Here is a 13,369-nt window from a genome sequence, read left to right as displayed (position 1 = left end):
TATGGAGCTGCAGCTGTACCCTTTCAGGTAGGATTATATAATTCTGTGAATGCAACTGAGCTCTCTTTTCTTTCAATCCAGATTGAATCAGACAACAGTCTTTGTCCCCAACAAGTGACTAATCGGAGTGACTCACACGGTGAACGCCTGCCGCTCCCTTGGCTCAGGTCAGAAATTTTCTTACCACACTTATCAAGTTGTCAGGGGGAGTGTTTGTTTTTTTATTTTGTATTTTGGTCCCTTAAAATCAGGAATCAACCGTAATGCTAGCTTTAACATGCGTGCATACTCTATCTGTTTGCTTTCTAGGAAGAAATGTGCGGCTGTGTGACAGACACGTGGGTCAGACACTGACACGACACAGACTCTTGTCTGTTGTCGTGTGTATTTGTGTTTATATGCAGCGAGCCAGAGGCATGTGGTAGTCAAGGTGTGTGAAAGTTTCATGAGGGCGTATGATGCAAAAACGCATGTTTGTGTCTGTTGACAGTTAATGGCTCTTTAAAATGGAACCTGTTTGGCTGCTTCAGGTTGAGTATATGTCCACCTGACTGCTCTGTATATCCTCATTCTCACCCTTCAGTGGAAATAGCATGGACTGGTGACTCTGTGGGGAAACTTTACGACACGACTCCAACACCACAGCAGGCACATGCATGCTGAGGTAAGCTCAGTTTCTTAAATTTACTTTTCACTAGCAGGTTTCATGCGTGGTGGTGGTAGTGGGTTGCATTTCAGCTTTTCACCTGGCACCATTTCACCATATACCATTCAATCTGTCTTCAGGTTTATTTTATTTTTGCAGCTAAACAAGCATCTTTTTTTCTTTTGAAAGGCATTACTTTTCTTTATGACATTAGTAAATCTTTCAATAAACCTCTCAAGAAAAAAAAAAACCTCACAAAATGTTTTTTTTTTTTTTGAAAGAACATGTCTGGTCATCATTGTTCTGCATCTTGATGTTTTCACTTTTTTATAATTAGAAATTATACGTTATCTGAGGATTGTTAAATATTAGCACTGTAGTTCATTCTTCTAATTGGGACTCAACAAAGGCATGTGCACTTTGGCTTACTTGTAAAATGTTTAATATGTAACTGAATAGTATATCAGTGGCGTCCTTTAATCAAATGCCATTTGAAGTTGTGCACGATACCTGCTAAATGCTGAAGGTTTCGTCTTTTCATGCTAGCGAAGGATAAAATCCTCATGAGGAGATGTTTGATTGGAGTTGTTTACATGTCTAATTGTTACCTTTTTGCTAATTTCTTTTTCAATTTAAACATCATACAAACATAAATTATGTATATTATTGTACCTTAATATGATTTCACTTAAAGTGAAAAATAAAAAGAGTCTATTGCCAACTATCACGTTGTTTTAACATTTTATGTATTTTAACAGTCCTGAGATAGTTATTGACATGTCCATGTAATACCTGTTGCCTGATCACTCTTTATGTTGTTGCTGTTCAGCAATAGTACACTGAGGTTGCGGAGACATTTGTGTGGACATTTATTTCACATTTTCTATTAATGTGTGGAATTATAAAAACCCATAGATCATACTGTGTTGGATTCACAGGAGGCCTTTCTGTGTTCTTGTGTCATTGTGTTAGGAAGCAGTGGGTGTGGCTGCTTGGGCTTTGTGTGCTTGCAAAAAGAAAACAGTCTTGAAAAACCTGTTCTAGGTTTTCCTTAATGATGAGCTAACAGTTTCAAAGCCATAGTTTGAATACCTGAAAGATGCATCTGCTGACTCACCTGGGTGCCACTTCTCTAAGCACATACAGTACAGTACAGTATGTACAAAAATGGATACAGTCTTCCTCAAAGCCTTAAGATTTTTTACATTTAGTATGTATAGTAAAAATCTTTTAGAAGGGCTGAATTCATTCCATTTTAATGTTGTAGCTGACTGGTTTAATGCTCTACTTTAAGGAAAATACATGAACAGTTTGCCATTTGTTTTACTTGCTCCCTTAATCTGTTAATCAGTCTGTTAACTGTATATTATTTGTTCTTTTACAGGCTTAGTCAACCTGGATTTCTCAGTGCAATAGTGAGAAAACCACAAGAGTCATGGTATGAAACGTTTACATATTGTTTTAATTCTTCCTAAAATGCTCATATATACAGAATTGAATATTTTGTTTTAAATTGTCTACTTTAGAGGAGTAATTCTTCTGTTCAGTTTACAAAAATGTTGCTTTTACTTGCAGCCTTCACACCGCAGGGGAAGAAGCCTCTCTGAAGCCCTGACCTTGGAGCAGTTAGAGGAGGGAGGGGTGGTCATTTCCAGTATCAATAATGTCTCTTCCGGCAAAGGACTAAAGGAAGGTATGAATCTTGACATCCTATTGAAACTTCTCTTCGTATTGTTTTTGACTTTTTGAAAACAAGAAATAAAATAGTTGTTTCTAAAAAGAACACACCTTAAATTCAAGGAAACTATTGTACATTTAAGTGCAATTATGGATCTTCGGATCCACATACGTATGTGAGCAGCTATTCTCCACCATGAGCTATGGTAAAAACAAACACCGCTCACGCCTCAAAGAGGACAGCTTACAGTCCTGCGTAAAGATGAAGTGACTTCGTACAGCCCCGATTTGCAGACGCTGTGCGCAGACGGTCTGGACCTGAAGTCCCTGTGAGGGACCAAGCAGCCAAAGCAAAGAGGACACAGGCAAAAAAGTGCCTTCAAAAAGGGTTTTCTTTATTTTAACCCTCAAAAAGTCCAAAATTAACAAAATTCAAAAACATACTTAGCAGGCCCATAAAAGAGGGCAACTAAATAGAACTCTACAAAAAGGAATTTCCAGAAACTTAAACAAAACAAAGTGAGACACAACTTAACTCACAAACTGACCTAATTACAAAGACACATGAGGGTAGCTTTTATAGTGATTTGGCCAAACCATTTACACACAATAGGGGGGAAAACAAAAACACACACTAATATTAACTAAGCACAGAATAACCTAACTAAACCTAAAACACCCCTGCTCCTGGTAAGCCCATGGTTGGTCCTGCTGAGCAGGCATTTTGTTCCCAGAGTCCTCAGCCACGCCTTTTGCCCAGACAGGAAACAGCCACCGCCCAAACCCAGGTAACTCAAAGAGAGAGAAACATAATTAATATAACAAAACATTTTAGAAAAACCACACAATGTTACTATGTGCGCGCCTCATAATACCAGTGTTAGGTTTAACCAAATGATTAATGAAGAAAACTGCAAAGCAAACTAATAAAGTAAAAAATGGACTGATTTACCCCTGTGTGGCTGATGCCATCACAGTCCCATTGTAAACATACAACGGCAGACCCGACGATGTTTGTTTATTGACCACTTTTCACACATGACTGCTGTAGCCAAACAGCCAGCTGTAGCTTTCCAGCTCACAGCCCGACACATACCAACACAACAGCAGAGAGAGCACAGACTTTAAACAGGCGAGGCTTGATTGTGGAAGCCGCTCAGGTCCGTCCACCTCCCCTGCAGCAGCACTGCAGACTACGCCCTGCCACACACATTAACCCCATGTTTGCCTACTGGTGGTGGTCAGAGGGCCCGGTGGCGCCAGTGTCCGGCAGCCTCGCCTCTGTCAGTGCGCCCCAGGGCAGCTGTGGCTACAATGTAGCTGCCATCACCAGTGTGTGAATGTGTGTGTGAATGGGTGAATGACTGAATGTAGTGTGAAGCGCTTTGGGGTCCTTAGGGACTAGAAAAGCGCTATACAAATGCAGGCCATTTACCAAATGCAGGCCATTTAACCCCGTAAAATAAATATTTATGCAGATATTTTGCAAATATTTATTTTTCATTTTTGAGGCAGTTAAGTGATTTTTTTCCCAATTATTTTTAAAATTCAGGTCAGGGCTCCGCTACAGGCTGCGAAATGGCAGCTGTGATATAAAGGTGATATAAGGATGACGGCTCACTACAGTTTTTGTTTAGTATATGAATAATTTAGCTTCAGCTTTTTAATTCATTTAAAATAGACCTTCAACTAGGTGCCTTTCCTTTTTGTTATATTTTTTAAAAGGTCAAAATGTGTTCATTACATAAATAAAATGTAATTTTCTCTGTAGCACTTCATGAATTTCATGAGCAACACACTTTAGGTGTTTATACAAAGCATAAAGGTAAAAAACAATAACGGTGTTATCTTCATTTTAGATGTCAAAAAGTATTTGCGGCTCCCAGTGTTTTCTTTTCTTTGGAAACTGGGTCCAAATGGCTCTTTGGGTGTTAAAGGTTGCTGACCGCTGTTCTAGGTCAAGATCAGGCCAGGTTTAAAGTACTAAAACTGCCCTTGAAGGATATACAGTATTATTTGCACACAGTCAAGCATGTTCTCGAACAAGGTATTTTTTTTGTGCAAGAACTTCATTTGTCTTTTTCAGGGGATGAAATTCTGGGGGCAACAATCAATTTTGATCAACTGTCCAAAGAAGAGGTGTCAAAAGTACTGAAGCTGATGGAGCCATTTGATGATAAAGTTCAAGTCCTCACTCGAAGCAACCGGAGCAAGAGCCTTGACAATCTGGACCAGTGTACCAAGGGTCCTGGGGCTGTAGGTTAAATGCAGATAATATCAATTAAAAATAAAGGATTAGTAATTATATTAGTTTCAGTATGTTTATGCAACAGTGGAACACAGTTCACAATTGTTTACATTTTCTGATGCAGATACATTTAATGCTGGATGCAAAAAACAAAACAAGAGAATTTGGTACTCAAATTAAATAGTGATGATGATGACAATTGATAATTAATAATTATCTCCCATCTGTTACAACACATAAACTCTCATGTTATAGTTTCATTCCAATCATCAACTTCTCACTGTTTCCAGATGCTGACGGATTCCTACAACAAACTGTACAACACCAAAATCAAGAAGTTTTTGATGGATGATGTACCCAGTGTTGAAGGGGGCTACGTGAATGGGGAGTTTACTGCCAAACCACCTGTACAAAGCTCATCCAAGGTCAACCAAAGAAATGACATGGGGCTGCCTCGCCTTGGAGTTGACTTTGGACTTCTGAAATCCAAGACTTTAATCACAGATGCTAATGCTGATTCACACTCTTATGAGGGAAGCTTAACAGATGGCAGCAATCTGAATCTTCCACCGCTAGGTCTTGGCTTGAATGGGACTAATCTAAGTGAAGCTCAGGTTCCAAGATTCAAAATCGGTGCCAGATGTCCAGATCTAGACTTACCAGAAGACCCAAATGTCAGCACTACATCTTGTATGCAATTGCAAAATACTGACCACCCATCATTTGACAATGCAATGCGAAATCTTGAAAATCCTCAAATTGGACTTGAAGTTCCAGAAGTAGATGTAGGCCTAAAAGGTTCAAACATTACTACCCCTGAAATGGGGATAGACCTTGATGGCAGAAGTTTCTGTGGTCCATCTGTTAATTCCAGCGTTCCCAAAGTGGCCATTGAAGGAAGAAACCAGGAATTCAAAATGCCTACATTTAAACTGCCAGATCTGGGCCTCTCAGGATCTTCTTTTAGTGGTCCAGAATGTGACGTTAAGCATGAAGGCACACCAGGGAAACTCAGTCTAAAGTATTCCAAGAGACTGAAAAACCCAGATCTAAATTTGGACGATTCTTCCAGTTATGTAAAATCACCCCAGCTTAGGCTGTCTGGGATATCACCTGATTCAGAGCAAGGAATGTTGGGTATTAATGTATCAAAACCAGATATCAGTGGAACAGACACTGACATGCCTTTAGGTGAAATCAAGATGTCACACAAGAAACCAAGGATTTCTCTTAAATCTCCTGATTTAGATTTGGACGCTCAATCTGGCATGCTCAAAAGTGACACTGATGTTAAAACACCTGACCTAAGATTGAAAACATCAAAACTAAAAGGTGGCATGTCTGCACCTGATGCAAACATTCCCAAAGCTGACCTTAAGGGTGAAAATTGGGCCACTGATGCTCCATCAGTTAGTATTAAAGGTCCATCTGGAAAATACAGGGCTCCAACGTTTAGAATGCCCAAATTTGACTTACCAGTCATTCAGGTTCCTGGTTTGAATGGAGACTTGGATGGACTCGATGGACAGCTTTCAGGTACACTGCCTAGAGGGTCAAATTTAAAACTAAATGCACCTGACATAAATGTGCCAAATGTTGACCTCAAAGCACAAAAACTAAAAATTAATGCACCAAAAGCTAACTTAGACTTTCCATCAGGCGATCTCAAAATGCCAGAACTTCATGGTCCAGATTGGGATGTTAATGCTCCTTCTGGGAAATTAAAAATGCCTAAATTTAATCTGTCAGGGACACTGCCTAAAGGACCAAATTTAGACCTGAACGCAGATCTGAATTCCCCAGATCTTAATCCAAGAGCTCCAAAGATAAAGGGTGGAATTGATGCACCTGATATGGACTTACCAGACATGGATCTTAAAGCTCCCAAATTAGATATGAACACTCCAGAAGTCAACATTGGCTCACCAAAAGGGAAGCTGAAATTCCCCAAAATGAAAATGCCTAAATTCAACCTTCCAAGCCTTAAAGGTCCTGAAATTGATGGCAACTTGGAAGGTCCAAACATAAATACACCCAATGTCAACCTCAAAGGTCCTAAAGCGGATCTTGATCTAGATATTTCTGGTCCATCAGGCAAGTTTAAAAAGCCAAACCTGAATCTGCCTGATTTAGGTCTTTCTGGTCCAAAGTTAGAAGGCCCTAACTTGGACCTTAAAACACCTGACCTAGATATCTCTGGTCCCAATTTCAGTGGTGGAATAAATGCACCTGACATAAACATGCCAAACATTGACCTCAAAGCCCCAAAGCTGAAAATGGATAAACCAAATGCCAACTTGGACTTGCTATCAGGCAAAGTTAAAATGCCAAAACTTGATGGTTCAGATTGGGGTGTTAATGCTCCTTCTGGGAAATTAAAAATGCCTAAATTTAATCTGTCAGGGACACTGCCTAAAGGACCAAATTTGGACCTAAACACAGATCTGAAGTCACCAGATCTCAATCTAAAAGCTCCAAAGATAAAGGGTGGAATTGATGCACCTGATATGGACTTACCAGACGTGGATCTGAAAGCTCCCAAATTAGATATGGACACTCCAGATGTCAACATTGGCTCACCAAAAGGGAAGCTGAAATTCCCCAAAATGAAAATGCCTAAATTCAACCTTCCAAGCCTTAAAGGTCCTGAAATTGATGGCAACTTGGAAGGTCCAAACATAAATACACCCAATGTCAACCTCAAAGGTCCTAAAGCGGATCTTGATCTAGATATTTCTGGTCCATCTGGCAAGTTTAAAAAGCCAAACCTGAATCTGCCTGATTTAGGTCTTTCTGGTCCAAAGTTAGAAGGCCCTAACTTGGACCTTAAAACACCTGACCTAGATATCTCTGGTCCCAATTTCAGTGGTGGAATAAATGCACCTGACATAAACATGCCAAACATTGACCTCAAAGCCCCAAAGCTGAAAATGGATAAACCAAATGCCAACTTGGACTTGCCATCAGGCAAAGTTAAAATGCCTAAACTTGATGGTCCAGATTGGGGTGTTAATGCTCCTTCTGGGAAATTAAAAATGCCTAAATTTAATCTGTCAGGGACACTGCCTAAAGGACCAAATTTGGACCTAAACACAGATCTGAAGTCACCAGATCTCAATCTAAAAGCTCCAAAGATAAAGGGTGGAATTGATGCACCTGATATGGACTTACCAGACATGGATCTGAAAGCTCCCAAATTAGATATGAACACTCCAGATGTCAACATTGGCTCACCAAAAGGGAAGCTGAAATTCCCCAAAATGAAAATGCCTAAATTCAACCTTCCAAGCCTTAAAGGTCCTGAAATTGATGGCAACTTGGAAGGTCCAAACATAAATACACCCAATGTCAACCTCAAAGGTCCTAAAGCGGATCTTGATCTAGATATTTCTGGTCCATCTGGCAAGTTTAAAAAGCCAAACCTGAATCTGCCTGATTTAGGTCTTTCTGGTCCAAAGTTAGAAGGCCCTAACTTGGACCTTAAAACACCTGACCTAGATATCTCTGGTCCCAATTTCAGTGGTGGAATAAATGCACCTGACATAAACATGCCAAACATTGACCTCAAAGCCCCAAAGCTGAAAATGGATAAACCAAATGCCAACTGGGACTTGCCATCGGGTAAAGTTAAAATGCCAAAACTTGATGGTCCAGATTGGGATGTTAATGCTCCTTCTGGGAAATTAAAAATGCCTAAATTTAATCTGTCAGGGACACTGCCTAAAGGACCAAATTTGGACCTAAACACAGATCTGAAGTCACCAGATCTCAATCTAAAAGCTCCAAAGATAAAGGGTGGAATTGATGCACCTGATATGGACTTACCAGACGTGGATCTTAAAGCTCCCAAATTAGATATGAACACTCCAGATGTCAACATTGGCTCGCCAAAAGGGAAGCTGAAATTCCCCAAAATGAAAATGCCTAAATTCAACCTTCCAAGCCTTAAAGGTCCTGAAATTGATGGCAACTTGGAAGGTCCAAACATAAATACACCCAATGTCAACCTCAAAGGTCCTAAAGCGGATCTTGATCTAGATATTTCTGGTCCATCTGGCAAGTTTAAAAAGCCAAACCTGAATCTGCCTGATTTAGGTCTTTCTGGTCCAAAGTTAGAAGGCCCTAACTTGGACCTTAAAACACCTGACCTAGATATCTCTGGTCCCAATTTCAGTGGTGGAATAAATGCACCTGACATAAACATGCCAAACATTGACCTCAAAGCCCCAAAGCTGAAAATGGATAAACCAAATGCCAACTTGGACTTGCCATCAGGCAAAGTTAAAATGCCTAAACTTGATGGTCCAGATTGGGGTGTTAATGCTCCTTCTGGGAAATTAAAAATGCCTAAATTTAATCTGTCAGGGACACTGCCTAAAGGACCAAATTTGGACCTAAACACAGATCTGAAGTCACCAGATCTCAATCTAAAAGCTCCAAAGATAAAGGGTGGAATTGATGCACCTGATATGGACTTACCAGACGTGGATCTTAAAGCTCCCAAATTAGATATGAACACTCCAGATGTCAACATTGGCTCACCAAAAGGGAAGCTGAAATTCCCCAAAATGAAAATGCCTAAATTCAACCTTCCAAGCCTTAAAGGTCCTGAAATTGATGGCAACTTGGAAGGTCCAAACATAAATACACCCAATGTCAACCTCAAAGGTCCTAAAGCGGATCTTGATCTAGATATTTCTGGTCCATCTGGCAAGTTTAAAAAGCCAAACCTGAATCTGCCTGATTTAGGTCTTTCTGGTCCAAAGTTAGAAGGCCCTAACTTGGACCTTAAAACACCTGACCTAGATATCTCTGGTCCCAATTTCAGTGGTGGAATAAATGCACCTGACATAAACATGCCAAACATTGACCTCAAAGCCCCAAAGCTGAAAATGGATAAACCAAATGCCAACTGGGACTTGCCATCGGGTAAAGTTAAAATGCCAAAACTTGATGGTCCAGATTGGGATGTTAATGCTCCTTCTGGGAAATTAAAAATGCCTAAATTTAATCTGTCAGGGACACTGCCTAAAGGACCAAATTTGGACCTAAACACAGATCTGAAGTCACCAGATCTCAATCTAAAAGCTCCAAAGATAAAGGGTGGAATTGATGCACCTGATATGGACTTACCAGACGTGGATCTTAAAGCTCCCAAATTAGATATGAACCCTCCAGATGTCAACATTGGCTCGCCAAAAGGGAAGCTGAAATTCCCCAAAATGAAAATGCCTAAATTCAACCTTCCAAGCCTTAAAGGTCCTGAAATTGATGGCAACTTGGAAGGTCCAAACATAAATACACCCAATGTCAACCTCAAAGGTCCTAAAGCGGATCTTGATCTAGATATTTCTGGTCCATCAGGCAAGTTTAAAAAGCCAAACCTGAATCTGCCTGATTTAGGTCTTTCTGGTCCAAAGTTAGAAGGCCCAGATCTCAATCTAAAAGCTCCAAAGATAAAGGGTGGAATTGATGCACCTGATATGGACTTACCAGACATGGATCTTAAAGCTCCCAAATTAGATATCAACACTCCAGATATCAACACTGGCACACCAAAAGGGAAGCTGAAAATGCCAAAACTGAAAATGTCTAAGAGTAATCTACCAAATGTTAAAGGACCTGAGTTTGATGGCACTTTTGACGGCTCCAACATTGACCTCAGGGCACCAAATGCCAACTTCAAAGGTTCCAAAACTGGCTTAGAAATTCCTGATGTTGATTTTGGTAGCCCATCAGGAAAGTTAAAATCTCCAAATTTAAAATTACCTGATGTGGGATTTTCTCGACCAAAATTAGATGGGCCAGACTTTGAACAAAATTTGAAAGTCAAAGGTCCAAAAGTGAAAGGTGGACTTAATGAACCTAATCTACCTTCATCAAATATAGACTTTAAAGGTTCTAAAAATGGCTTTGACTTCCCTGATGTTGACTTTGGTAGCCCTTCAGGGAAATTTAAAACACCACATTTGAAAATGCTTGATTTGGGATTTTCTGCACCAAAAACAGATCTCCCAAAGGTTGACCTCAATTCACCAGATGTCAGAGCTAAAGTACCAAAAGGCCCAAATTTGAAATTAAATTCAAATCTAAAAACTCCAGATCTGAATCTCAAAGCTCCAAAGATGAAAGGTGGACTTGATGTGACTAAGGTAGACTTACCAAACATGGATCTCAAAGCTCCCAACTTGGAAATGGACACTGCAGATGTTGACATTGGTTTGCCTGAGGCAACTTTAGATGTTACTGGTGCAAAAGGAAAATTTAAAATCCCAAGTTTAAATACACCAGATCTCAGTATCTCTGGACCACAGGCAAAAACACCACATATGAGACTTTCTGGACCTGGCGTTAGTATGTCAGATTTCAATTTACCTGATGCCAATTTCAAGAGTCCCAAGCTCAATACAAAACACCCTGATGTAGGGATTAATGGTAACATGGGACAACCTAGGATGGACTTTAATGGCCCTCAGTTAAGAGGCATAAGAGGTCCAGATGTTGACACAAATATTCCCTTAGGAAACATCCATGGCCCTCATGCTGATCTTGATTTAGACAGAAAATTAAAACAACCATATTTCAAGCCGCCTCAGTTTAGAAGCCCAGATTTACATCAAGCATCTGATATTGACTTTGGTGGAGCTTTGAGACCAACAAATCTTGATATTAATCCTCCAAATGCAAAACTGAATATGAAACAACCCCAGATGAAGGGACATATATCAAGCCCAAGGGTTAGTGCTCCAAACATGAACCTCAACATGCCCAAAGTTGCAATGCACCCTCCACAGCAGCATCTGAGATCTCCAGGTCTTAGTATTGATGATCCTTCATTGTATTTTCAAACACCTTCACATAAACATCACACACAAGATATGTCAAATCTCACCATGAAACTTCCTGACCTGGACATAGATGGTGATATCAGACTTCGTAATACTGATAGAAGGTCCCATAGAACCAAAGTAAGATCCAGCTTCCCTGGAATGGATGGCGTTTTCCACCAACATATTGATTTAAATCATTCAGATCTCAATATTGACGACTTTACAGGAAAACATCATGTGCTTAGAGCTAGAGGTTCCAACCTTAATCTCCAGGCTCCACACAGCCATGGACACGCAATCTCCCCATCTGGAGTTAACACTGGCATGAGGGACCCCAGAAGAATCCCATCTGGCCATATCAAACACAATACACGTTTGCCACAATTTTCTCCAGATTCAAGAATGAGAGCATCTAACACTTCAGATGGATACTATGTGACTGTTTTTCCCAATCAAGCACAAAATCAAAAGAGGCCAAATCGTAAATATAACACACTTGGAGGGCTTGACTTTCATCCAGGAAACTTGGACCTTGAAGTTCCCAATGAACATGACCTAAGAGGGTCAACGTTCTTTTTCTCCAACCTTGTATAGCTTTCAAAGGACTTGTGTTTCCATTTTTAATGTGCTTTTTGTACTGTAGTTATATGTTTTATGTGTGTGTGTGTGTGTGTGTGTGTGTGTGTGTGTGTGTGTGTGTGTGTGTGTGTGTGTATATATATATCGTGGCTTTGCAATGATGTTACCTAGATTACAGTGCAGCATTATTGCTCTTATTTTATTAAATGTAGTAGAACTGCTTTTTGTATCATAAATGTTTTTATATTTTTTAACAGTTATTATTTACATTTTCTCTAACTATTATATTAAAGGAATAAAGGAAATATGTGGACTTGTGGGGTCCTATAGGGTACTTTTACAAGATTAAATGAATACATTTTCTTTAGATACTATATTTTTAAATACTATCCGTTGAATTGCACAGTATTCAAAGTTGTGTATATATATTATCATTCTGGTTCTTTTGGATGTTCATTGTGTCTATTATACATGTTTATATACTGGAGTTTATTAAAAACCATTCTTATTTCAACCAAATTTTTGCTTCCAATATTTTAGAGTAATTATGGAACTTAAAACACTGTTTAAGATCATTCTTTCATATTAAAGAATTCATGTTGTTACAATACTGTACAAAGACCTTCGGGAGGTCCAGACCAGCTCCACCCAGTTCAGATAGAGGGAGAGGAGGTGGAGGTGGGTGGTCAACACATACAAGTACCTCGGGCTGTGGGTGGACAACAAATTAGACTGGTCATACAACTCAGAGCACCTGTATAAAAAAGGCCAAAGCAGACTGTACTTCCTCAGGAGACTGAGGCCTTTTAACATCTGCAGGAAGCTCCTGAGGATGTTTTACTAGTCGGTGGTTGCAGGAGTACTTTTTTATGCTGTGGTGAGCAGCACAGCAGAGAAGGACTCATCCAGGCTGGAAAAACTAATCAGGAAGGCTGGCTCTGTGGTCGGCATGAAGCTGGACACTCTGGGGACAGTGGCAGAGAAAAGGATACTAAAGAAACTGCTGGACATTATGGACAATGCTGGGCATCCTCTGCACACTGTCGTAAATAATCAGAGGAGCCTATTCAGCAACAGGTTGCTTCTCCCAAATTCAAGAACCAACAGACTTAAAAACTCCTTTGTCCCACACGCCATCAAACTGTTTAACTCCTCACTGGAGGGGAGAGGGAGGGGAAACAGGAGGACAAAGGAGGGCGGGAACAGCTGAGCTGTAGTGCTTTTTTTCACTGTGCAATATTCGCAATATTTTTTTCTTATATTAGACTGTGCAATAATCACTGTGCAATAGACTCACTCAAATGTGCAATCCTATTTATCCATATTATATATTCTGTATTTATATATGTGTATATATGGTATATTTCTGCTTATATCCGTACTCTCATT

At 39.9% G+C, this 13,369-nt stretch overlaps 1 protein-coding gene across 3 annotated transcripts; it reads left to right on the top strand.

The window, feature by feature from the left end:
* Positions 1 to 405: 405 nt before the first annotated feature.
* LOC146667339 (uncharacterized) lies at positions 406 to 13,318 on the top strand. 3 transcript variants are annotated; one of them, XM_085409023.1, is made up of 6 exons: positions 406 to 430; positions 584 to 664; positions 2,031 to 2,084; positions 2,222 to 2,339; positions 4,410 to 4,579; positions 4,862 to 13,318. In XM_085409023.1, exons 3-6 carry the CDS (start codon positions 2,082 to 2,084, stop codon positions 11,993 to 11,995), a joined length of 7,425 nt encoding a protein of 2,474 aa, XP_085265149.1. In that variant the 5' UTR covers positions 406 to 430; positions 584 to 664; positions 2,031 to 2,081; the 3' UTR covers positions 11,996 to 13,318. The 3 variants fall into 3 exon arrangements, with proteins under 3 accessions (XP_085265149.1, XP_085265150.1, XP_085265151.1); XM_085409024.1 differs by lacking the exons at positions 406 to 430; positions 584 to 664; positions 2,031 to 2,084; positions 4,410 to 4,579; XM_085409025.1 differs by lacking the exons at positions 406 to 430; positions 584 to 664; positions 2,031 to 2,084; positions 2,222 to 2,339 and having other exon boundaries at positions 4,475 to 4,583.
* Positions 13,319 to 13,369: the final 51 nt, after the last annotated feature.

Source organism: Rhamphochromis longiceps, linkage group LG6 (genome assembly GCF_057381845.1).
Source record: "Rhamphochromis longiceps isolate RC_006_pf linkage group LG6, R_longiceps_female_GT1.1, whole genome shotgun sequence".
NCBI classification, from domain to species: domain Eukaryota; kingdom Metazoa; phylum Chordata; class Actinopteri; order Cichliformes; family Cichlidae; genus Rhamphochromis; species Rhamphochromis longiceps.
Note: the sequence above shows the minus strand (reverse complement) of the source record. Positions and strands in the feature narration are given on the sequence as shown.

Excerpts from the sequence above, each read along its gene's own strand:
- LOC146667339 (XM_085409023.1), top strand. Across the intron at positions 2,340-4,409 it reads CGGCAAAGGACTAAAGGAAG|GGGATGAAATTCTGGGGGCA; the intron begins GTATGAATCTTG and ends TGTCTTTTTCAG. Across the intron at positions 4,580-4,861 it reads GTACCAAGGGTCCTGGGGCT|ATGCTGACGGATTCCTACAA; the intron begins GTAGGTTAAATG and ends CACTGTTTCCAG.